This window comes from Phoca vitulina, unplaced genomic scaffold (assembly GCF_004348235.1).
Source record: "Phoca vitulina isolate PV1807 unplaced genomic scaffold, GSC_HSeal_1.0 scaffold2, whole genome shotgun sequence".
Taxonomy (NCBI): Eukaryota; Metazoa; Chordata; class Mammalia; order Carnivora; family Phocidae; genus Phoca; species Phoca vitulina.
Window position 1 is genome coordinate 95,783,936 of NW_022589705.1, and position 25,510 is coordinate 95,809,445.

General features: G+C 56.7%; 1 protein-coding gene across 11 annotated transcripts in view; it reads right to left on the bottom strand.

The window, feature by feature from the left end:
* Nucleotides 1-25,510, bottom strand: part of CAMTA1 (calmodulin binding transcription activator 1) — an 842,290-nt gene that overhangs the window by 223,575 nt on the left and 593,205 nt on the right. For 10 of the 11 annotated variants that reach the window (XM_032394548.1, XM_032394577.1, XM_032394569.1 and 7 more), the window contains one exon: nt 13,129-13,200. The exons of the other annotated variant lie outside the window; for it this stretch is intronic. In XM_032394548.1, the coding sequence (XP_032250439.1) occupies nt 13,129-13,200 (72 nt within the window). The remainder of the gene's footprint in view (nt 1-13,128; nt 13,201-25,510) is intronic. 11 annotated transcript variants of the gene reach the window in all.

Sequence of the window (25,510 nt, forward strand, 5' to 3'; positions counted from 1 at the left end):
CCCATAAAATGGTGCAGTGCAGTTGTAAGCATTCAAGGAGACTTCAAAGTGTTTTGCATCAGGTCTGACACAGCTGTGCTACGGTTACTACGACTGTCATATGCTGTTACAAACCCAGGGCTAACCCCGACAGAGGTGCTGCCCTCGGTGGGAAGGACTAGCCCCCAGTCTCGCCAGCCCAGTGAGTGTGGTGGCTCCTTGTAACTGTCATGGGGCTGGTTCCATCTCTTGTCTCCAAGCCATGAGGCCCTCTCAGGCTGTCAGCTGTGCTCCCCAAGGCCAGTGAGGGCTCCATGCCCATAGTTGCCCGAGGATGACCCCCGGGGCTGGTGAGCACAGAGCACCCTACCTGTGTCCTGCTACCTGTCCTCGGATTTTAACCCGCATCAGGGACCTGGGCTGGGGCCTTTGCACGGGAGCCTCCCGAACCGCCCCATCCTCTAGCAGAGAAACGGGAGCAGAGAGAGAGCAAGTCGAGAGATCCACAGGAGCTCATGTCTTTGGAACGGACAGCATTTTTCTGAGAACTTTGTCCCCAAATTCAGAAATCTTTTAGCAATTCAGGATCAACAAACCTTTCTGCTCTGGATTTCCTCTCAGTCCTCTGAGCTAACCTCACGGAGAATTCTCAAGCCTCCCGTCCCCAGAATCCCCTTTCCTGGGTGTGCCACAGACTCTCATGTCTTCTCTCCATATTACGGCCAGTTTAACTGGGTCTCTGGAGAGCAAACCTTCTCCCTCTTCAGGAGGGAGGGCGGAGGAAGGCTGGAAGGGAGGAGGCGTGTGCTGTTGAAGTGCTGGTCCCTTCTGCTGTCTTTACCCAATTGTGATGCTTGTTGTTGGGGGGCACAGTTGGGCCCCAGGGGCTGCCGTGGGAGAGCCTGGGAGCATCCCCAGGAAGCCTGCCTTTGGGCTGGGGATACACACCGTTCACACCCACTCAACAGATCCAGATCCACCTGCCAGGCACAGTTCTAGAAACTGGAGAGGTAGCAGCAAACACAACAGGATGTCCCTGCTCTTATGAAGGCTGGGGATGGGGGCAGGGGAGAGACAAGAACTGACCCATGGTGGTGTAACACCGCGCGTGCATCGCAGGAGATTTGCTGAGTGAAAGACGCCTCACCTAAGAGGACGAGGATGTGCTGTAGGATTGCACTTATAGGAAGTTCTAGAACAGGAAAAACGAATCCGTGGTGGACAGTCAGAACAAGGAGGACCCCTAGCACACAGCGTGGGAACCTGCTGGGAAGGGACACGGAGGGATTCCTGGTGATGGAACATTCTAAATCTTGCTGTGGCCTTGGGTGATGTTGATCACAGCTCGTCAACGAGTACCTTGACATTTGTGCCTCCAACTGTTTCACCGTGTGCCAATTTCACCTCAAAGCAAAAGGAGAACTGCGTGCACCTTGACCTGGGGTTAATGATAATGACACCCATGCTGCTATACTTGGGGGGGGGGGCATACTGTTGTCTGCAACTTAGTTTGAAATGCATGAAAAATAAATAAATGGATGGAAGGACTTACAACTGATAAAACAATATAAGAAAATGTTAACGGTAGAACTGGGTGGTAGGTCTAGGATGCTTGTAAAATTCCCTCAACTTTCCTGTATATCTTAATATTTCATAATACAGTGTTGGTAATGGTTTGCCAGACAGCAAGGAAAAGTTAGATGGGGTGTCAGGAGGACTCTGCTGAGGAGCTGAGGACGGAGCACAGACCTGAATCTTAGTGTCAACCATGGAGGCCCAGGTTGGCCTCCAGGCAACAGAAAGAGCAGGTGCAAAGGTCCTGGGGCCAGAGAGCTTGGCTCAAGTGAGGGGTAGGAAGAAGTCCGCATAGCTGGGTAGGAAGAAGTCCACATAGCTGGAGAGTGCTGAGGGAGAGGAAGGACAAGTTTGGAGGTGCAGGCCCTCCATGGCCTGGTAAGGGTTTGGCTGTTACTTTAAGTGCCACGCAGACTTATTGAACTGGTTGAAAGCACGAGCCCTGGTATGATTTGGGACGGGAGTGGCCCCGTCTGGCTCCTTTGTGGAGAACGGACCACGTGGGCAGGAGAGGCTCGCGCTGGTACAGGAGAGAGTTGTGGCTTTAACTTGGTAGCGGTGGGAGAGAGGGGGAGGGAATACAGTTGAGACATATTTTTGATGGGGAAGAGGGCAGTGGGCAAAAGATGGGATCAAGAAAGGCTGGCTCACGTCCTGCGCAGCAGCGCTCTCTGGCCGCACCGGGAAGGTGAGCACATGGAGGTCAGACTCTGCTTTGGCCGAGGGAAGCCTGAGATGCTGATGCCGCATTTGGGCGGGATGCTGAGTGGACGGCTGCATGGGAATTCTGGTGCTTAGCGGCGAGGTCAGGGTGCAGGTGTCAGCGTAGAGCTGGCGAGTGAAGCCCTGAGAGTGAGGGAGGTGACTCGGGGAGACAGTGTAGACAGAGAGGAGAGGGCCCAGGAAGCCCACATCGAGGGGTGGAAGAGAAGGGAGGGGTCTGCAAAGAACAGGCAGTGGGGGAGACAGCTGGGGAGGGTCCCTGCTGCAGGAGAAGAGAACATTCCAGAAAGAGGGAATGGCCAACTTGGTAATTGCTGCCTGGAGGTCAGGAAAGAGGATGCAGTGACGTGACCTTTGGATCTCACAATCTGGAGGTCGTGGGTGAGCCCGGGGCGTGGCACGCGGCACAGACGGAAGGAGAGAGGAGGTGCGGTGTGAGGGGAGAGCGGGGTTGGGGCACATATCTAAGGACTCCTGCTGGAAAGGGGAGCATTTTGTTAAGCAGGAAACGTGCCAGCAGTTGATGGGGGTGAGGGAGAAGCAAGAGGGCAGAGCTGCAGGAAGAGCAAAGAAAGACACAGGTAGGACTGCTGAGGACGAGGACCCTGTGAGGCCACCGGGTTCCAGAAACTTCCATAAGGGCTGCTCTGCCGGGCTGTGCCTCTCGCTTCGGGCCTGTGTTAGGCAAGAGCAGACAACATGGCCATATCTCCCAGTAGCCAGGTGGCCAGGAAGGTATGGGCCCCACTAATATTCCCCATCACCAAGGAGGACTCTGGTGTGTCTGGAACAGGAGAGGGGAAAGCCCTCAGGATGTCCTGGCTGGTTTGGGAGTGGGGGCGGGGATGGCAAGAAGTCTCCTTTGGGCTTCCTAGAGCCCTTTACAGGGAGGAGAGCAAGAGAACCGAGAGGGGAGGAGTGAGGAGCAAAGATCCCTGTGCACACCTGTGCACACCTGTGCGTCTGGAGTGTGTGGTGTCTTGCATGGGAGAGGCTGCATCCTGAGGACCACTGGACTCTTATGCTAGGAAAAGCAGTGATGATGCCATGTCACAGACCAGAGTCTATCACCTGCCCGGGCAGGCCAGCTTCACCAGCTTGGGGACGCCTGGGGGCCTGAGCGAGCACCTGACGGTCACACATGGGGCTTGTCAACTGAAGGCTCACAGTTGCCGTTTCATTCTTATCAAGTTACACCTGAATTTCACTCCTGGCCCTTTGAGTTCTTTCAGAGGCAAAATAGAAAGTGTTTCCTTTAGGCAAACTTTTGTCTTTCGCTTTGGAAACCACCCTTTCCCCTTTGCTCCAAAGGAGATTAGGATATTGAGGACAGAATGTCAGTTGAAGATTACATGAAAAGGATAATTAAACAAAAGCCCCACATTGTACGCCATCTAGAAGGGAAACTAAGCGGCTTTTGCCTCCCTCCCGTCTTTGAAGGATGCTCTGTCGAAGGGGAGCAGGGATTGTTTGGCTCGATAAATAAAGATAGTAACCAAACTGTATCGCCCATTGTTCTGCTTTTCCATGAAAGGCAGTTGCTTAGCCAAGCTGACAACCTGTGCCGTGGAGGCATAAACCCCTCTGCAGACGGAAGGATTAAGAGACTGACAAGTCCTGGATAATAAGACTAATTAATAATTTCCATCTCCAAGGAGCGATACCTCCTTCTTGCTCTGTCTTCCATTCTGGTTCAGGCAGCTCGGTCCTTGGAGGGCTGAAGGACAGAGGGGGCTTTGCAGGACGGGCCTGGATAGATGGCAGCCTGTCCCGGTGGGGCAGGGAGCCGAGGGGACACCGTGGCGGGGGTGGGGGGGCGGGCAGCCCACAGATGGCAACAGTGTGGAGCTTCCCTTTCACTAAGCGAGGACCAAGCTCTCGCCTGAGACTGCAGGTGCATTAGCAAATGGGGCCTGTCCCCACACAGGCACACGGGAGGGCCTTAGTATTTTGCCACTTGAAAGGTGGTCTCGAGGGGACCTTCTCAGACCTCGCCAACGACAGCCACCCACACGATCCCCTGGAGCAAAGACTGCCGGAAATAGTCCCGGTGGGGCGATGAGCAGAGCCACCATGGCCAAGCAAGACGTGAAGACCTTTGTGGGCCTTAGCTCAGCCCATCCTCCCAGGGACCCCAGGAGAGAGGCCTTTCATGCCTGTTTCACAGACAGAGAATTAAGATTCAAGGACGGTCATTCACTTGGCCAGAGTCCACGGCTAGGGAAGTACAGAGCTGAATTTAAACCGGGGGCCTGGGCCCACCAGGTGGGGGTAGAGGGTCCCGCCTCCCCCGAGGGCTCTGGCCGCCCAGGCAGCTGAGATTTACAAGGTGAGGGTCCTGCAGCTGGGACCTGATTGCAGGTTGCTCCCCCCACCCTCAGAGAAGGGGATCAGGATTAGAGAATCTTCTGGAAAATACCCAGTGACTTTCCCTAGAGAGAAATAATGGCTGCTTTGGGGGGATAGCCGTATTTTTCTGGAGGCTTTAGGTGGGTACGGCAGAGGCCTTGGCATCATAAATTGCAATCAAGCAAAGATGTCTAAGAAGGAAATAATACCCGCTCTGCTGTGCAGCCTGGCAAACATCCTGAAATCTTAATGGAATTGAGCAATTTTTGCATAGCACCCTAAATTCCTAGTGTCTACCTTATCTTCTCGTCACGTTATTCAAGGCACATTAATGGAGAACGGAGTGGAAGCTGCTAGTTAGAATAGAAGCAGCACAAGGAGGCGGCCCAGGAAGGAGCCCTGTGATCACCCCTGCCCCCCCAGCCTGGAGCTACCTTCTCCACCCCTGCCCCTTCCCCGGCTGCCAGAGGCCTTCCCCGCTTGCCGATCGTCTGCTGTGCTCTCCCCCGAGAAAGAACCCGGTTGCTTGGAAGACGGGGCTTTGCTCTGTTCCCCTGTCCCCCGCCTTCCTCCTCTTGTCCACCGTCTTTCCTGGTGGGGGGAGGGGGGGCGCTCCTGCACCTGCCGCGCCGCCCTCTCCCCTCCTCCTCCCCCTACGCCACCCCTGCTTCACCGGGCTCCCTCCACTCACTTCTCCCTCAGTGCCAACACCTTCTGGATCCCTGTCCTATTACCCGCAGACCTCGAGCTTCTTTCCAGACTCTGCCTGCCGCGACGATTCGCTTCCAACGCACCTGTGTGCCGGGAGCTCCTGTTTCCCGACGGGCCTCTGGGCCCCCGTAAGGCACGTTCCCTTCGCGCCCCCGCCGCACTTCCACATGGCGATGACAAAGCAGCGGCCTCACGGGCTGCACAGGGCTACTATGTGTCTCACGGACACCGGTAATGACAGTAATCCTCGTCAGCCTGGGAGGACTCCAGGGCAGCCTTGAACCTGCAAGCTCCCATGCTCTGGCCCCGTCTCTCCTGCTCTCTTCCCCGGGCCCGAGCAGAGATGGGAGTGCGGGCCGCCCCCACGCTGCCTCCAAGTCACTTGATGGACACCAGGGCCTGGGACACTCGTCCTGAGCGCTTCTGGGACCGTGGGTGCCTGGCCTGTGGGTTTGCAGACTGCGGAGCCGGGACCCCACACGGCCCTGTTAGTCCTACCTGTCACTGTGCTCCGAGGCCCACGCCTGCCGCCGGTCAGAAAGCGCACGGAAGAACCTCCCACCTCCTTCCATCCTGAGCGCACCTCCTCTCCTCCAGGAAGCTTCCCCTGACCACCCAGCCCACTCTAGGTCTCCCTGACCAGCTTCCGGGGCCGCCTACTGGGCCAGCCAGGCGCCTCAGGCATGTAAATTCCGGGTCCTTCACCTGCCTCTCCAACACTTGGGGTTCAGTGACTCCCTCCCCTGTGTGCTCCATCCCTGGTTTAAGGAGCCTGCACTCAGCCCTGTCTGCCCTAGTCTTTGGAGGTCCCTTATTCTCCTGGACCCTCAGTTTCTTCATCTGGGAAAATCAGGGTGACTTCACCCAGCCCTGACTCCTCTTCAAGGGCAGCCGCGAGAACCAAATGACACTGGACTTAGAGTCCCCATCAAGCACTGAGGGCCACCTGGTGCCTGGCTGTGGTGTCTGTGGGCCACGCGCACTGTCAGAAGACCCTCGGCCCTGGCCCAGGCCATTCCTGGCATCTGCCACATCCCACACTCCTGGTGGCTGACGGGAGGACACCGGGGCTGGGCGGAGCTCCTGGCTTCCATCGGTGTCTGTGGGATGAGCCCAGAGGGTGTGGTTTGCCCGAGGCACCTTCTCCTCCCCACTGACCCAGGCCTCAGGGACCCCTCAGGCACCAACTCACTTCTCTTCCTTGAAGCATGTGGGTCAAAATGCCCCCATTGGGACAGACAGCCAGCCTGACAACAATGCCTCCTATTGTTCTAAGCCCCATCAAAGCCGCCCGTCACAGCAAGCCCCACGGCATCTCAGTCTGAGTAACGCAGGACACGTTCACGGGACCACATACAGAGCATGCTCCGTGACGCTTTATTTCCCAGCCACTTCTATTCTACCCCAATGACACATAAAAACAGTTACTGAGCAAGAAGCCTTGAGTATTTTTTATGAAGCTATAATATCTTCCATTAGAAAACAAGATGAAAGAAAGGGGGGAAGAGTGAGGGAAAGAAAGAAGGATGGAAGGAAAGAAGGAAGGAAGGAAGGGAGGGAGGGAGAGAGGGAGGGAGGGAGGAAGGGAAGGAGGGAAGGAAGGAGGAAAGAAGGAGAGAAAGGAGGGAAGGAAGGAAGGAGGGAGGAAGGGAGGGAAGGAAGGAAGGAGGGAGGGAAGGTGGGAACGAGGGAGGAAGGGAGGGAGGAAGGGAGGAAGGGAGGGAGGAAGGGAGGAAGGAAGGAAGATCTCTCTTTTGCTGGACTGTCACCTGCATCGCGGGGATGGCCTGCTGGTGGAGTCCAGCTCACTCCGAGTGGAGATGTCCCCACCACCGGGATGAGCCTGAAGACTCAGGGCTGAGTGTGGATATGCTCCTCCAGGTGCCTGGTTGGGCCTTCTGGTCCCTTCTGTGACCCAGCTCACCTGCAGGCCGCCCGAGGGCTGGGGGCATGGTCCCAGGTGGGGCTGCACTTCCAGAAAGAGTGAGTGGATGTCAGGTAGGGGGTGCTTGGGTCACAAATTGCTAAAAAGTTGATCATTCCCCAGACGGATTTCAAGTCTTTTTTTGGGGGGGGTAGGCAAGGGACATTTATAGCGACAACAGGGCCACCACGTCTAGAACACATCTCGCTCTGTGTCCTGCTGCTGCAGAAGGCGCTTGCAGGAGGAGACTCCCCCTGGCCAGCTGGTCCTGACCAGCTCACGTGCTGGGGGGCCCTGGCTCCAGCCCCCTGCCACCTCGCTGCTCAGGATAGGGGGTGATGTGGCCTGGGGGTCACAAAGCCTTCTCAGGGGTGTCAGGATGCCAGCTTACAGGTCCAACCCGGAGCTGTCCCCTGTTAGGCGCTTGCCGCGTGCCAGGGGCTGGCTACGTGTGTCCGCGCAGCAGGGTATTATTTCTTGACGACAGCCCTGCGCAGTGATGTTCTTACTGTCCTCCCTTCCTGATGAGGAAACGGGGACGCAGAGAAATTAGGTGAACTGCCCAGAGGCACGCAGCTACCAGGTGCTTCCCTGGGGGACCCAACCCCACTATTTCAAGGGGTTAAAATAAACAGAGGGCCGATGGTGCTCATTCCCCCACTCTGGGCCACGTGGGTGCCCTGAAGGGCAATGTGGGCGACGTGCTGGGGACAGGTGCAAATGTTCCGTGACCCTGCAGGATGCCTCCCCCTGACCCAACCGTGTCCCCACTTTGCCACTTCTGGGTAGCAGTGAGATCTGTGGACCCTTCCCAGGGAGCCAGAGGCAGCCCAGAGACCGTCCGGTGTTGGAGAGAAATATATACGTATGGGGACACATTGCACACCCACAGGGCTGCTGTGGTTCAAGTGCTGGGTGAGGAGGCCTGTCCACCCCCTGCCCCCTCCCCTGCTGGCTGGGGATGCCTGGGTCTCAGCGCACCCCCTTGGGGACCCTGCAGAGCTTGCTCTGAGTGAGGAGGCCGGGGCCGAAGGAAGGCAGGGCTCCCTCGGAACACGCTGGGGTCCAGGCCTGTATTTGGGGGAGAAGCTGTCAGGGAGCTGTTCCCTGTGACTGTCCCAAGAACGCGAGCAAAGGTGCTTCTCCGGGGCCCTGAGATGCTGCGGAGCCCGGGGTCAGCCGGGCGAGGCTGCTGGCTCCTGCCTTTTCTCCGCGGCTGCCATCTGAGCCCCCTCCTCCAGGCAGGAGGAGCGCTCTCCTGAGGAGGCAACACGGGCTGGGGGCCCACAGCCCGACAAGCGGATCTAGGACTTCAGCTCAACCTCCAGGCCTTGCCCACCAGGTGGGGGAAACAGAGTTCTCACGGGCACTTGTGAGGAGAAGCCGGGGCTCTGCCCAAGCAAGAACGGGGGTCTCCCTCCTCCCCTAGAAGACAGGGGGTCCTGTGACTGAGGCCCCCCTCCACTCCTGGGCTGGGGGCTCTAGTGGGGCCAGGGCAGCCTGGAGCTAGCTCCCCAGGAGCTGGTACCCCCACCCCTGCACCCCTCTGGGCTGGCTCCACGCGGGCCCCCGTGCCGTGGTACTGGGTGCGGAGGGTACCCCAGCACCTGCCACGATGGGGGGCGGCAGGGCTGGCGGAGCTCCGGGGAAGGCAGGAGGCGGAGAGCGTGGGCCTGAGAGGCCTGGAGCTGCCTCCTCTCTGGCCCTGAGGCCTGGGGCCGGGGGCCCAAAGCTGGCTGGCTGTAGCCGCTCCCTAGAAGAGAGGGTGCCGCTGGTGGCCCGGGGAGGCAGAGAGGGTGGCAGGGGTCGCCCTCTGCTGACTGGGTGACCATGGGACTTCGGACAGCCTGGTCTTCTCCTGGGCGACACGGGGCCCACGGTAAGGACCCTGTGCACTGTCTGGCCAGGATTGGGCTCCCGTGGTGGTTGTGTGGTCACAGCTTCCGAGGCTCAGGGTCGTCAGGGCAGAGCTGGAACCCAGCTCCTCCTTGGAACCCAGACACCCACGCTTCTCCAGCGCTCTAGGAACCCCCAGTCCCGGGGTACCCCCAAAGCCCCCAGGTCCCTGTGCTCACGCAGCGCTGCTCATGAGCCCACGGGCCTCTGGGCATGCTGCAGGGGTGGGCCGGGAAGGGGCTCCTCGCTACCTCCGCCCCAGTGAGCTGGTCTCAGCAGCCTAACAGCCCCCCGAACGGCGGCGGCAGACACACAGGGACACACCCCCTGCTGCACTCGAGCACAGAAAACATTCATTAAGCATTTTAGAGGACAAGGGCACAAAGAAAAACACTCATTAGAAGCAGAAATAGTTTCCAAATGAGCCATACAGAATCTGCTGGAAAGTCTAGCCTGAAAGGGGGCCTGTTCTCCTTGGGGTTGTGGATGGGTGAGAAACGCCCAAATGGATGGAAAGTGGGGGCCCAGGAAGGGGATGCAGGAGGCGGCAGGAAGGCCCTGTGCCTGAGCGCAAGAAGATTCCCAAGCAGGAGAGTCTGTGGGCGGCAGGGACGGAGGCCGAGACCCTGCCGTGTGGCTCACCCTGGGAGCAGCCCCGCCTTGGGAGTAGCCACGTGACCTCCGGCCCCCAGCAAGGCTCAGGGTCGGGGCGACTGCAGGGGAAACTGTGTTCAGGCCCCTGGAGGCAGAAGCAAGGAGTCAGGAGGCCTGACCCCAGCCGGCTCCGTCACTGACCAGCTGGGTGACCCTGGGTCTGGCGCTGTCCTCTCTGGGCCTCTCTGGGCCTCCGGGTCTGTCTAGGAAATGCAGCGGCTGAGCTCAGGGCAGCCTAGGGGTCTTGCCAGCTGTGACACAGGGAGGCTGGTGTGCAGACGATGTGGCTGAGGAGGTGTCCCAGCCAGTGGCCGTGGCTTCTCACGGTCCCAGGGCAAATCCCCCAAAGGCCCTGACCCAGCTGGGCAGATGACTTCACGTGGTGCACACCAGTCATGACAATGACCTTATGAACCTTGGGGCCTCACTCCCCTCCACTCTGGGGGAAGGGTCTGGCTCCTCACTTGTCTCCCTGCTCACATCTTAAAGTGTTTATTAGCAATGGAGAGAGGGCAAGGTAGCTCCCTCCCCTGGAAACCAGGTCACTCCGAAACTTCTAGGGCTGCCCCTTGAACAAACTCTCCCTTACCCAGAAGCCCTCCTTCCCCTCCCTGCTCCCTCCAATCCCCTTCCTCTCGCCTCTTGTCCCGCAGCCCCTCACACCCTGCTTGCTGTGGGGGGGCGTGGCCAGCAGCTGGTGGCTTCAGGGGACCAGGCTGGCTTCCCAGGAGCCCGGGGGGGTTGGGGGTGGCCTGCTTCCTTGGTTCCTGCCGCAGCCCCTGCCCTGACATCTTCACTCCCCCCAGTCCTTTTTCCTGATAATTGGTGTCAGAGACAAACTTGGGCCAATTTCCATCTGGGCCAGTGTCTCGTGGCTTCTTTCCTGTTTAATATCAGAGAAATTAAACCTGGCCACACCATCATTATCCTGGTGTTGTAATTAGCACTGGAACAAATTGCCCTGAGCGGCGCCGGCTGCCGCAGTGGCTCATGGGCTCGCGGGGGACGGGCGCCCTGCTAATTGCTTTGGCCTTCGCTCCTCAACCTGCTACTGCCCAGCACGTAGTGGGGAGCAGGAACCCCACCCCTGTGTACGTCCCCTCCTGTCACCTGCTCACGGAAACAAGGGCGACGCTCTGGAGTGACAAATCCCTGGGGATGGAAAGAGAAAATAAGGGGGCCCAGGTCTACCCTTAAGAAACCAGTTCCTGTGATACTGGCCTTCGGGGAGAAGGGGTCCCCAGCCAGCTGGAAGTCACAAACCCAGCCGGCCATGAATCACCCCAGGTATGTCTCTAGCACATAGCAGCCAGGACCAAAGCACGGGGGAGGGGAGGGCTGGGACAGCCGTCAACCCCCTCAGCACTCCCTGACCCCCAGTTCTCTCCCAGCCCCAGAAACAAGGCAGGAGGAGCCAAATCTGAGTGAGTGGATTCCAGCTTGGAGGGGTAATGAGCTCACACCCCATGGCTGCCCACTAGTGTCTGATTCTAGGAAAGTAAATTTAGTGGAATTAAAAAGCCACAAGCCCATGATGGGATGTGAGGAGACAAGAGGAGGTGTGGGTGCGGGAGAGCAGGCCTGGAGGAGGGAGCACCCCTGAGGAGCAGAGAGCTGGGCTGCAGGGGAAGCTGGCTGGCAGGAAGCCGGCCAGGGCACTGCTGCAACAGAGAGCAGTGGTCAGGCCGGGAATCAGGAGAGTGTGCCCAAGACGTGTTTTGATAGGGCATGAAACAGTAAAGGAAAAAAGCCAAAACGGGCCCTGGGGGCTTTGGAGGCCCAGGAAGGAGTTGACCGGGCTGCAGGCTGCTCAGGGTGAAAATATTTCTCAGCAGCCAGAGTATGACCCCGGGGACAAAGGACAGGCTCCCGCTGCATCCGATCCCTGCTCTCAAGGTGGGAGCCCCACACTCCACCCCTGCAGCCAGGTAGAAGAGAAAACCTTTCGCGTTAACAAGACGAAAAGCATCATCCCATGACCATGCGGGAGGCGCCTTTCACAATAACGCGAGGCCGAGCAATTAGGAAACTGGTCCTTCTAGGCCAGCCTCCTGGGGAGACAAACCCCGGAAACTGACAAGAGGGCAAGATGTCAGGGAAGCCGTGTCTTTGCAAATCAGCACATCCTCGGACAGTCTCAGGCATCATCCGCTAATGAACTTGCTGAACCACAGACAATTATTTCTGGAACTAGGGGAGAAGGGCAAGGGCTTGGAGGCAGGGGCTGGGCTGAGCCTCCATGTCCACACCGAGATGGCTCTGGGCCGAGATGCCTTCCAGGCCACCTTCCTGGGGACCAGTGGCCCCTCTGCCCTCTGGCACGTGCAGCCCTCTGCTCCCTGAATGCACGCCGTGGCGTTGGGGGCTTGTTTTCCAATCTGCCAGACCCCTCCCAACCGCACCGCTGAACCAGGGAGATCCTCCAGCCCCTGGGGCTCAGGGGCTGGCTAACTTGAACCTCGATGGGTGCAGAAAGTGGAACCACAACGGGAAAGGTTAGAAGCCACAACACCTGGGGAGAGGCAGTAGGAAGAAATCAGGGCAGCGGTGCCCGGCCCACGGGGGCTGGGGCCCACAGAGAGCGGCTGCAGATCAGAGGACCCCTGTCCAGCCCGGCGGATGGACCCCTCGGACCTTCCCTCTCACACGGGAGCACCCTCTCCTCGGCAGGATGACCACCGATGACCACCAGCCAGGGAGAGGCTGGGCGGCCACGGCGCCGAGCCCGGCCTGACCCAGCCAACTGCACACAAGCACCCCGGACACAGAGCTGGCAGCCAGGCCACCCTGATGGGGCCTGGGGGCTCCTCCACCCCCTTCTCCGTCCCACGGCAGGGCAGACATCACAAATTGACTCCCGGGCTCCTTCCTGCAGAGCCGCGGGCTCCTCCTCTCCCAACAACCATTCCAATCAATCTGTCACTGGCGTGCCTCCGAGAGCCGATTTTCCACAAGCGCCAACGACCAACTAACCCGCAAGAGAAAATGAATGTGCAGCTCTCAGCCCACAGGCAATTTGCAGTCAGGAGCAGGATGCTCAGCCTTCCTTCTGTCCTCATCAGGAGGAAACTGAGGCACCCCGGAAGCCCCTGGTGGGGCTTTATTCTCCTGGGGCAGGAAAGACCGGCCCCCCCACCAGGCTTCTCCCCTTCCCGGCACCTGACGACGCACCAGGCCAGCCACACTCCGACACCCCGAGGAAAGCTCGCCGGGGCGCCTCGGCCCTAAGCCACCGCACACAGGAGCCCCACGCCCGCGCAGCTCCCACAGACATTCCCCAGCACCGGAGACGGAAGAAGAATCTCCCAGCCACCTACCTGAAGGAGCCAGTAGCACCTCCGGTGGAAGGTGGGGATGATGGAGGAATGGACATAGCAGCCGTACAAGCACTAGGGAGAGAGGAAAAACGAGAATTCAGTTGGAAAGAGGGAAGGAAGGAAGAAAGACGGCGCAACAGAGGAGGAAGGAGAAAGGGTCACGGATACTGTCGGCGCCCTGGGAGGCTGAGCACGGGCGCCTCTGGGCCTGGCTCCAGGGCCGGGCCTGGGTCCGTATCTAAGAAGCACAGCTGGGAAACGCTAGCGGGCAGACACTGATGGACAGCTGGGGTGCTGTCCCTTTGGGGGGCCTTGGAGGCATGTGAGAACCCAGAAAAGCCGGGGACCCGGAGAATGCACATATGTATACATTTTGCCTATAATTATAGGGGCTTGGAGTTACCCTGAAGTTCATTCACAGAGCCTAGGTTAAGACCCCTCGGTGTACAGGGAGGGACTGAATGTATCTGGAATTGATTCAAACATGCACGCATGCACACATGCACACGCATGCACACACACCACACTCCAGATCTTTCCTGGTCAAGGGCATCATGCCAGGCAGTCGAGGCGGCCCTGGCTGGCGGGACCTCTGAAGCTAGTGGTGGACGTGTGGGGGGCAACGCCTCCTAGGACTGACCTCCAGAGGCTGAGAGGCCCCTCGTGCACACCCCACTTGCTGGCTTTTATTTAGTTTGTTCATTCATATTTTTTGTTTGTTGTAAGGTTAAAGCTGCATTTTTGGCAGATGGATTTGGTTTTGGAGAATCAGGTGGGGGTGTGTGTGTCGGGGGGGGACAGTGAGGAGGGACACTTGGACCCGGGTGGCTGGAGCTTCCCCATGTATATGCACACAGCACTGGACACTGTGGGGACAGGCTTGCAGATGGAGGTGGGGAACGGGGACCAGTAAGGAGAACGGTCCTTCAGGTGCCTCTCAAAACCCAACTCTGAGAGTCTCAGGGGGACAGGATTTTGCCTTTTCTTTTGTAGCCTCCAATTCCAAACCGGAATGCTCTCTTTCCATCTCCTGCCGTTACCCTGGCTTCCCAAAGCACACATTCCTGAATCGGTGGGGCAGAAAGTGAAGGCAGGGCCCCAGAGCCTCGCAGGCCAAGGATGAGCAAGGTCTCCCCTTGACCTCTCATTGCTCATTCGAACCTCACCATAGCACCCCCCCGCCCCCCCCCCCCCCCCACCCCCGCAGCACCGGTGCTGTAGGGAGAAGTGGCCAGCAGCTCTGCATTTAAAGCACCCACCAAAAGACCAAGTGCAATTTGGTTCTTCTAGGAGTCTGTTCAAGCCCTGCCTGTCTGATTAGCAGAGTTGAAAGAGAAATCAGTTTGGACTATGGGATTCTGGCTGTAAGAAAATCAGATTTCCAATATGTTAGAACTTTTACAGATCGCTGTCAGCTGGGACTAAACCCTGTATAAACCAAACCAAACAAAGCGGAAATTAATTTAAACGATTCCTTGCAATTCTTGCCCACAAAAATGTACTTATTATTAAGAAGGCAATATTCTTTCCTGACTTTTCTGGTTTTGAATACACCGTGTTTTCTTTTTTTACTTTTATTTTCGATTACTCACTCCTTCTTGCCGAAGGAGAGCCCTGTTTGGACAGTTCCTGTGAGCGTTTGTTTGCCACGAATGAGCAGCCCACCTGCAACTTTAATCAGCTTTTTTCCTTTGGAATTTGCACATTCTCATGGGCAGTTTCATTACTCTTACTCATGTAATGAGCCAAATGGAGAGAGACATAAATTGTTGAGAGAAGAACTCTCTCCTGTCTCTTTGAAATAAAAGGCTGCACATCTGCTTTTTCCCACTGTTCGTTCCTCTTGAGGGTTTGCAGACTTCCCCCCCTTCACCTGTCTCCTTTTCTTTCCACTGCTTTTTCTCAAACTTGAAAAGAACGTGGTTGATGGGCAACTCCATTCCCCCCCCTCCCCCCCGTTCACTGCTTATCTGCCCGGGTTGAGCTGCAGCCCAACACCTACTGTGTATCCCTTCTGAGAGCCCACAGGAAGGAGACAGCACGTGCCCGCTCTCCCCTGAGCCACCCCAGCACCTGTGGGCAACCTGCCTGCCCAGAACTGCCCAGCACCATCCAATAAGCAGGATGATGATAAGAAGAAACATCGCTGTTTCTACAACAAGGCTCATGCATTTGAATCAGAGGAATGCCCAGGGCCTCGCTCAGAACCTAGTTACTCTGTTTTTAGATATGACTCTAACCACCCTGGTGATCCGATGTCTCTGGTCTCCACAGATGAGAAGCATGATCTAGGAAGGCTGGAGAGAGGGAAAGCAGACCCCTGGCAAGAGCGAACCATGTCAAATAGCATCCAGGGAGGAAGGAAAAGCCTCCAGAGAGCCCCAAGGACTCAAGGAGCCCAAGGACATTGACCCCCTCCCCACGTTGCCTAGCTCCCCATGACCTCCCCATGACGCGGGGTCACCTCCCTGGCTCCCTGCCCATCTGTAGTCCCAGAGGCAGGGAGCCTCAGATCCTCTGAATGAAGATGGCTAACAACCGCCCCACCGGTCTCCACAGGAAAGTACTGGAAAGACCTGAAGTCAGTAAATATCTCATTTTTGCTTGTGGTATTCCGAAGGCCTGGGTCTTTAAACCACGTACTAGAAAACCATCCTGGAAAATGGCTCCACATTTAGTGCTTAAAGGGCAAAGCTTCAGTTTTAGGGAACTGAGTTGTGTTGAGTAGCTGGTTTACTGTGCTTATGGGGAAGGAAGCTTCCAGCAATCCACCCTTGGTGAGCTGGAGTCGGCAAAGAGGGGCTTCTGGAGAAACAGGTCCTACTTGGGGTGGGGGACCTGCTGGGAGGGTCCTTGTCCTTCTAGGCTGTGAAAAGGGCACCTTCCTCCTCCTGTCTCGTGGGTGGCTGTGAGGGTCAAGAGCTGATGCGCAGGTGGGATGCCCAGGAGAATCCCAGAGGACAGTGGGAGAGGGGGCCGGAGGGGCTGGGGGCTTTAAGATGAGCACGGTTGGCTGAGGGAAGAGTGGGGGAAGGAGTGTCAGTCCAGCAGCAGGAAAAGCAGCTGGGGACGGTAGGTGAGACAGAGGCTGGCTTGAGGATGATGGGAGGGATTACAGTATGACAGGCAAGGCCAGGCATGGGGAGGGCCCAGGTCGGGGAGGTCAGGTCTGCTCACAATAGCCGTGGGGGCCACAGCCAGGAGCTTGACTTTGTCCTGGGACATCATGATCAGATCTGCCTTTCAGGAGACCACAGCGTGGTCAGGGAACAGAGCTGAGGAAGATGAGGGGCACGGGGCCAGCCCTGTGAGCCCGGAGGCCCACTGGCCCCGGATGGCGGTGGCAGCAGGACAGGTGTGGAGAAGCGGCCACGCTTGCCTGGTATAAGGACGACGCCCGGCCTCCAGGCTGCGCACACAGGTGTGTGTGTGTGGGGGGGGCAAGTGGTCCTGTGCCCCAGGACAGGAGACCCTGGGGGTGCAGCAGCCTGGTGGGGGAGAGGTTGATTTCACACTTCTGCTTAGTGAGGTTGAGGAGCTTGTAAGACATCCAAGTGGAGACACAGGGTGGAGTAAGGTGCTCGGTCTGGGTTGGAAGCAGCAATCGGGGCATAGGGATGGCGTTGGAAGGCAACAGAGAAGCCCAGAAGGGGGTGTCCATCCAGGCTGGCTTCTCCAGCACAGAGCCAAGCCTTCAAATGGTCAGAGCAGGCGTGAACTTGCCTACACTCAGCACGTGACTGGCTTGGTTTGCCCTGGGACTGGCACTCTGGCCCTGGCACCCTGGCCCTCTCCCCTTTCGTTCACGGTGCACCCCTGGCCAGCCCCACAGCCCTGATCCCAGACTCTGTTGCCAGGTCCCTTTGTCCCCATGTCCTCACTTTGCAGCTCTTCGTCCATGACAATGTCCTCACCAAGCCCCCTGGGATTAACTGCACACTATTTCACGAGGCAGCGTACCAAACCCTACTAATCAAAAAAGCAATCAAGTTTATCTGTAGTGATCTGTGTTTTACAAACTCCTGGCGCTTTCTGATCAGGCCTGGGGCTCCCCTCGGGGCTCCATGGGTTGAGCTTTTCGTCTGGGGGCCATGATGCGGTTTGGAGGGAGAGTCACTTCCCAGGGCTGGTGGATACACCTGTGTGTGTGTGCGTCAGCGTGAGGTGTGCGCGCACAGGTGTGGGGTGTGTGCAGGAAAGCATGCTGTGAGCCCCTTGTTTATGTATGCACACGATGAGAGAAAAATAGAAAGCAACTAGCTATTTATAGGAAACTCGGGAGAACCTCACTCCTAGCTGGAAACAACTTTCAAATTCGTTATATTTGCGGGATTAAGGCCTGACAGCTTCCCTTGAACGTGACAGCTGAGCAGGGAGGAATTTTTTTCTTAAATACTCAAAATTGCTTTTATGACACTATGGGGCTTTTTTTTCCCCTTCTTAAATAAAAAGGAAAGATAAATTTACAGGGAAACCAACAGTAAACAGGAACTCCCTTTAACTCAAAATAAACGCTTCCTATAAAGAAGGGGCACATTGGCTGCAAATCTTCTCCAGAGGATTTCTCCCCAACAGACTCAGCTGCTGGGGGTCCCCCCACGTGCCAGACGGTCTGACAGGCCTCAACACCCGATGGCCTCAGTGGGCAAAAGAGGGGAGCACCTCTGCATGATGAGCAAAGCTTTATTGGTTGGAGTACTGGGACACCACCAGGTGCCCCTCCTTTCTGTCCAGCTCTCAATGGCTTCATGTGACCAGCTGATTCTCCACCTCTCCCTCCCTCCCTTTCCTCCTAGGAAAAGCTCAACCCTCTGTGGTCCCCTCCACTTTCCGATGGGGCTCCAGAACACGGATGCGCTGTCCCCAGGCTGACCTTATGTCTCCCATTCCCGCACTTCCCTCCTGTGGTGCAAACCCCACCCAGCCCGAGTGCATCTAGGTCCTCCCTCTCCCAGGAAGCCCCTCCTGACCAGGCCAGTGGAAGGCATCCAGGAAAGGGACTCCCAGGGTCCCGGCAGCCATGAGGCTGCGGATTCTGCCCCAGGTGTGATACACACCGTGACTGTCGTCTGCGGGCCTGTCTCCTATATCACAGGGCTGGCGCTTTCCGTAAAGGGCCAGATAGTAAATATTCTTGGCCCGTGAGTCAGACGGGCCTTTATAGGGCAAAATTAGCTTTGGACGATGGGTAAGCAAATGGGTGTGGCTGCATTCCCACAAAACCTTAATCACAGATATTGTAATTTCAATTGTGCATAATTTCACATGTCATGAATATTATTCTTAATTTTGATTTTTTCCCCCCAACCATTATAAAATATAAAAACCATTCTTAGCTCAAGCTGTACGAAAATAGGTGGTGGGCCATCTCTTGCCCGTGGGCCATAGTGTGCTAACCCTTGACCCACTGGATTAGGAAGAATGTGAATTGTATCGTCTTTTGTAAAATTCCCCACAGTGATTTCCATATAGCAGATGCTCAATAAACTGAGTTTGATTTCCACATGATGTGAATATCTAAGCAGGGCACAGAGGGAGCAGCAAAGACCTAAATGGGAAGGAACAGTCTACTCATTTAACAAATCCACACCACACAGGAGAGTACAGGCCAGGTCACAACCTCCCCCACCGTACACAGCAGCTTTCACAGAACCCGGATGTCCTTCAAACTGGACTTAATTGTAGTTGTTTGTTTTCTGGGCCTAAATGCCTCATACGAGATTAGCCGGCACTCAGGGATGGTGCGTGGACCGGAGCACTTCTTGGCACGTAGTAGATGCCCAACGAAAACATGGCTTCCTCTACCTGTCAAGCACCTTATTATTAACTAAGCAGAATTTAGTGAGATAAGGTACAGAAAGCTGAAAGCACCTAGCTCAGTACTGGGGATGTATAGGTGTGTTGGCGCTCTCTCTCAGAGGAGCAAAACATCTCTGTGGCCATGGCTGCCAATGGAATTTCCCCACTGGAGCAAATATTTCATTCTGTTTCCTGGGACCTCCTCCCACAAGAAGCAGGGAAACCCCAAAGCCAAGGTTTGCTGTTGACCTCCCTCTCTGGGAAAGTATGAGCCCGGCATCTTACTCCATGGGTCCCCAGCATTGTTCGCCAGGCCTCTAGAGTGGCGGTATCCAATATGGCGGCCATGAGCCATGTGGGACTGTTCAAATTCAGTAGAAAGAAATAAAGTTGAAACTTCACTTCCCTAGTCACTAGCCTCACTTCAAGTGCTCAACGGCCACATGTAGTTAGAGGCTACCATGTGGGACGGCATGGAACATTCACTCTAGAGAACGAGAGTGGAGATCCAGTGCTGAGACATCTGGCTAAGACTCTTGGAGCCTGAGACCCCAATGGCTGGGATCTAGGGGAGCTGGGGTTTGGGGGAAGATGGCACATGGGGGTTGGGACTTTGGGATGTTGGCTCTACTTTGGGGAGTTGGAATGTCTGCAGGTGGGTACGTGCCATTCTATCTGGGCCAGCTTGAATCCATCAGCAAGTGTCTCCCAGAGGCCCTGTGCCACCGCAGAAAAGCTCACTCCCCGCCTGTTCCCCACCTAAAGCCTTCTCTAACACGGGCACAATACCCGCTGTGTCCTCAGACTGGGGTGTCTATGGCACATGGCCACTTATAATCCCGAGAGCTGGGTTAGCTTATCGCGGCAGCCCCCATGCTCCCCCAGTGGCCTGCCCCCCCCCCTCCACTGGGGAGGTGACTGTCTGCACACAGGCAATCAGAGTGAAAATAGATTTTTAGGTGCCTGGTTTATCTCACACACTTGAATCTGATCCTCACATGACAAAGATGAATAGTTTTAAAAATGTGTCATGGTATAAAGGGGACAGAAGACAAAGAGATGATAGAAGGGAAGGGGAAATCCACCCAGAAGATAACAATTTAATCCTGCTCTGAAGTGATGAAGGCGTAAGGGGCCATTTGTTCAGAATATTCTGGGCAGGGGCAGGTGAGAGGCAGTGCCCGGGCAGATGGAGTGACAGCCAGGCCCTCCAATAAAGGGCACCCAGGGCCGGGCTGGGCCTTGGCTCGGTTGTAAGAGGAGGGTGTGGAGCTGGATTCTCCCGTAAACAAGTTCCCACTGTCGACTCTGTGCCTGTCCTGAGCCTGGGTCCTCCACAGTCCCCCAGTCTCCCCTGCGGAGAGAGGGAAAAGCAAACCAACAAAAACAGATCAAAACAGGCCTGATGCTAACTGCGAAAGGTGTGATGGAGGCCAGGGGAGGGAATAGTCTCTTTCTCATGCTGATAGTCAACCAGGTCACCTAAGAGGAGGTGACATTTGTGAAGAGTCAGAAAGGGTGAGTAGCAGTAGGCTGGGGGATCACAGGTGGAAAAGGCCAGGGCAGGTGGACAAGAGAAGTATCTTAAGCAGAGGGATGAGTGGCCTAGTCTGTGAACCACAGACTGTTCTGATGTACCCCCCATGGGACCTGTGATGAGCGGTCAGCAGATGGCCCTGCATCGAAGCTAAGGCCCTGTGATTCTCACGGCTCTGCCCTGCTGCACTGGCCCAGACTCTGGGTGTCGAAGCAGGTTTCCTGGAAGGACTGTGGGAGCTCTGAGAATTCGAGGCACAAGTGCAGAAGCAGGATGAGAACTTCAGATCTGACCCCATCAGCTTTCCCTCCCTGCCTCTGACTCATCTCTCATTGCTGCGTGTCTTCCTGGTGTTTTCTTCTCTCCCACTGCAGTTGGGCGGCTAGTGAGAGTCCCATCCTGCCAGTGTGACTCCAGAGGAATGAAAGTATCTTGCCTACCTGGGCTGTGAGCCAGGGGCCCTGGGACTCTCAGGGGGCAGGAAGACACCTGAGCAGGCAGAGCTGCAGGGCTCCCAGGAGGGGGTCAACATGGTTCCTTTGCTGCCAAACCTTTGACATCCTGATACAAGCAGGTGCTCTCCAAGGAGCAGGTGAAGGGAAAACCCTCCAGTACCTTCCAGATCTCCCCAGACATGGACTCTCTCCTGTCTCTCATCTCTAGCTCTACATCATCCTGCACAGAGACATCCTGGGGAAGGCTGAGGCTGGGCATGCTAGCAGTCTGTCCAAGGTCACATTGCTGGGAAGAGGCAGAGGGGGACTCCGACCCACGCTTGCCTGACCCTGTCCAGCAGGCCAGCCCCTGGTAGCTTCACTCAGGCGTTCGTGCCAATGGCCGAGGGTCAGGCCTTCTGCAGGCCTTGCTTGCACCAGACAAAGGGGTGAAGTCCCCGGCTGCTCCCAGCACTGTCCTCACTGAAGGATTTGGTTCGTATTAATCTAAGATTAGACCAAATGATTCAATTCGCATGCTGCCTGCAAAAGCACTGGGGCCTCAGAACTTGTTAAATAGTGAATTGCTTTAAAATTAGTTTGAGCTAAATGGATTGCAGTCTGATTTGGCCTCCGGGTTGGGTGACAGGAGAGATCTGGAATATTAGATCATCACTGACCCGGTCTCCATCCTGGCCTCTCTCCTAAGATAGTCAGCAATGACATCTCCCAGTGCAGTGACCCCCGCCACAGCTGGGGACTGAGGCCAGAGAGCAAGGCGGCTGGCTGCGCCCCCCGACCTGACGGTGGTGGGTCACACGGGCAGGTCCCAGCCATGGTCACGCTTAGGTTGCCCAGTGGGTCCAGACCCCACCCTGGAGAAAGCCCCTTAGCCCTGCATCTTCTTGGGGGGGGGAGCCCTCTGGGCAGGGGTGGGCAGGCTCCCAAAGATTCATTTTCAGGGTCTTGAGGAACTCCTCCCTGAGACTGGCTACCTCCAGGCCTGGGATCCTGGTGGTTGGCTCTCCCAGGACATTAATCGGTCTTCCTGCCAACTAATAGAGAGTCTCCTGTGCTTGGTGCTATGGGCGACCTGGGGGAGGGTAAGAGACCAGGGGCCTCTCCATTATCCTGGAAGGGGGTGGGAGGTGCCCTCTCTGCAGATGTGGGAGCTGGGGCTCAGAGATGCCAACTCCTCACCCAAGGTCGCAGGGACGTGTTAAAGCTGGAATCTGAACTCTGGGAATTGACGCCCATCTCACGGGAAGAAGTTTTGGTGCGTGCCCCGGAGGAACACGGGGGACCAGGTGGCCCAGCTTGGCTGTGGAGGTCGGGTCCCCAGAGCTGGAGGAATCAAGGGGCAGACAGAAACGGATGGGGCAGCAAATTTTGTAAGGCTGGTAACTCTCTGCCCCGACCCCCCAGATGGGCGGTGTGCAAGGGAGAGGGCCAGAATGGGGTGGTGCCTGGCAGGCCTGGGGCATGTGTGTACGCCACCCCATCGCCTTGCAGACAGTTTTGTGGACCCCCAGACCCTAGGGACAGGAGTGCCCCTGGCACCAGCACCAGCAGGCGCTCGGCGGAGGGGGTGCGCAGGGGTGGCAGCACCTTGGGCAAGCAGAGAGAGCCAAAGAGACCCTCTAGGTGGGGGCTCTGGGGGAAGGAAGAGGAGCCAATGTCCCCCTCCCCAGGCTTCAGGACCCCTGGGTCTGGGTGAGGAGTGGAGAGAGATGCTCAGAGGTGCTATAGGTAGATCATGGAGAGGGAGGCTCCCCAACATCTCCACAGAAAATTCTAGATCATCTTTATAGCCCACAGGCCCTTTAGGTCTCTGGTAAGGGGACCTGAACGGGAAAATGAGCAGCAGAGGTCAGGGGGCAGCGCGAGCTCCGAGAAGCCCCCTCACCGCCAGTCTCTTCCAAGGACCAGGGAGGGGACGTCCTGCCCCAGGGTAAAGCATCACAGCCCGCTGGGTCCCCGCCTCGCGCTGGCACCCCTGTGCCCTCCCACCCCTCTGCTCTCCTGGGCCACCTCCCCCAGAGAGAGGCTGAGCGCTGGCAGGGCAGCACATCTGAATGGGCCCACCGCCTCCTAGCCACGCCATGAGTGAGAGGGCAATAAAGACTAAATGAATTTTTAGATAAAAGGCATAAAAATCATGTTTAAAGATATAAATAAAATCCCTGGAGCTTTAGCTTTATTGTTTTTTTGGGGTTCCAGGATTAATAAATTAGTGGGTATAAAATGGAGTAAGAGGTAAAAATCGATAATGAGGTAAATTTAGATTTAGGGAAGGAGGTGAGACGAGCCATGGCTCTCCAGCAGGGGGGCGGGCAGGGGGCTTAACTCTGGGGTCCTCCTGGCTGGCCTGTGGGCTCTGCTCTGGACTCCATGGCCAAGCGGAGGGGCTTCTGCCGGGGGACCAGTCCAGGCACCTGGCCGCCCATACCTGCCTGCTTGCCCACCCTTGGGACCCTCAGCCAGGTGGGTGTGGGCTCCTGTCCATCCCCTGCCCTCACCAATCAGCTGCAGGAATGAGCCCTCCTGGGGCATTCCGATGTCTCAGAAATCCCTCCAGGCACCTGGTCCCGCAGGGGCCACTCCTCACTGAGTATGGCCCCGGTGGGCTGCCGGAGGGGACACTATCCTCTCTCCCTCCCCCACTCTGTCTCTCTGTCTCCGTCTCTCTAGGTACATACACACGTACTCTGACTCAGCTCCCTCCCCACACTCACGTTCTTGTTCTTTGAGCCTATATATATATATATATATATAAATCTGGGCTGTTTCTATTTCAAATACTTCCTAAAACTACTGGGCATAAATAATAAATAAATAAAGTGAAATTTCCTTTCTCTCATCAAAGCGTATTGCTGAGACCTATTTCTTGGTGCCCTGCCAGTGGCTGGAACTGATCTAGAAAGTGCTTTATGGTGATCGTGGCCTCTCTCCTTTCCCTCTTCTGCTAAGAGCTGCGGAGCCCCGGCTGCGTACCAGGCACCCCGTTCTGAGGACTCCGATGAGGAAAATGAACTCCCACAAGTAACTCTTGGTCTAGTGCTCCCCTTGCCAAACAGCCTGTTGAGATTGACATGTCTTAACATGGCCTTGCACATTTTAGCCGAAGTGATCGCTGATGGGGGATGCTGAGCCTCTCGAGGGGGCCAGTGGCTACGTCCTTCGGCGTAGGGGTTTTCGGTGTCCGTTCCAGGTAGTTGGCCCTTGTCCTGACTCATGACCCATCCCGTGGTCCCTGTTCCCAGAAGGTGCAGGCACTTGGTAGATGTGGAAAGCACCAGGACTCAGCTCCTAAAGCCCCCAGGTGGCGCGGAGGGTGAAGGGCTGCCCGCAGATCAGCCCTTGCTCTAGAGCCTGCCCTGCTCGGTCCTCTTGGGGTTGGAGTGCCTGGCGTTTCTGCTGTAATTATTGCTCTACTCCAGGGCCTTCGAGAACCCAGCTCTCAGCACCGCCCCAGCCGGGCACCCGTGACACCATCCAGGTAGTCACGGCACTCGGTCACACACACGGCTGTGGGCAGCAAGGGAGTCCAGGAAAGGGATTCTTGCTTAAAACAGGCCACGGGGTTTTGTTTATTAAGAAGGTGGAGGGAAATGCCAGGGCCCGAGTCCGTGGCCATGTTAATGGGAGGCTGGGCTCTCTGCCAAGACATTAAGTAGAATCGAATTCCTGAAACCAGCTTTAATCAGCAGATTTTTAAGGTTAGAATTACTCTCTCCTCTCAAAGCCTTGCCAAGGTTAATTTGGGCCTGAGCATGCAGAATTAATGGGCTGGACAGAGGGAATTGGCCTTTTCCCGATTTTTTCTCAAGTCCACAAAAACATCACTACAAAGAGAGGGGGCAGCAGGGAAGAGCCCTGCAGTGAAGGGAGCACTCCTAGCACCAGGCAATCGTTCTGGGGGCCTGTGTCAGAAACGCACCCAAATGGGATTACGCCAACTGGCCGGCTCCAGCCAAAGGGAGACGACGGGAGGGGTGGCAAGTCTGGTTGTCCTGGGAACATAAGGGAGGTACTGAGCAGGGCATGAACCTGATCCTAAGGAGGCTTAGGATGCCCCAGGAAGTCCTGAGCCATGCCCCTTCCCCGAGAAACAAATGCGCTGGAAACACTGGACGGCCTACCCTCACCAGGCCCTGCTATCAGTCCCTCCAAGTGCCTGGGCATGTGGGACACCCCCGCGGCCCTAGGGGCACTCAGCAGCCGTATGGACCTCAGCCACTGCGTGCCCTGAGCTTCAGTTTTCTCATCCATATAATGGAAATAATAATGATGATAATGACAGGAGGGAGGCTTGAATAGTACCGGCCATACAAGGAGGTACCCGTGGTTTCACAGGAGGAGGGCTCCATGACCTTGGACGAGAGCCCTCCTTCCTTTGAATATAGGGTGATGAGGAATGCTGGCTTTCGTGGGAGAGCAGGGGGAGGAGGGGACGTCCCCGAGGAGCCTTCTGTCCTCCAGGGCACCTCTGGAGGAGGACCAAGTGGGGGGGCAGAGGCGCCTCCCTGCCCTTCCTGATCCGCCCCTGGGGCAGGGTGTGGGCATGGGAGCCAGACCTGGGCTGGAAACGCAGGGGCACTTCTTAAAACAC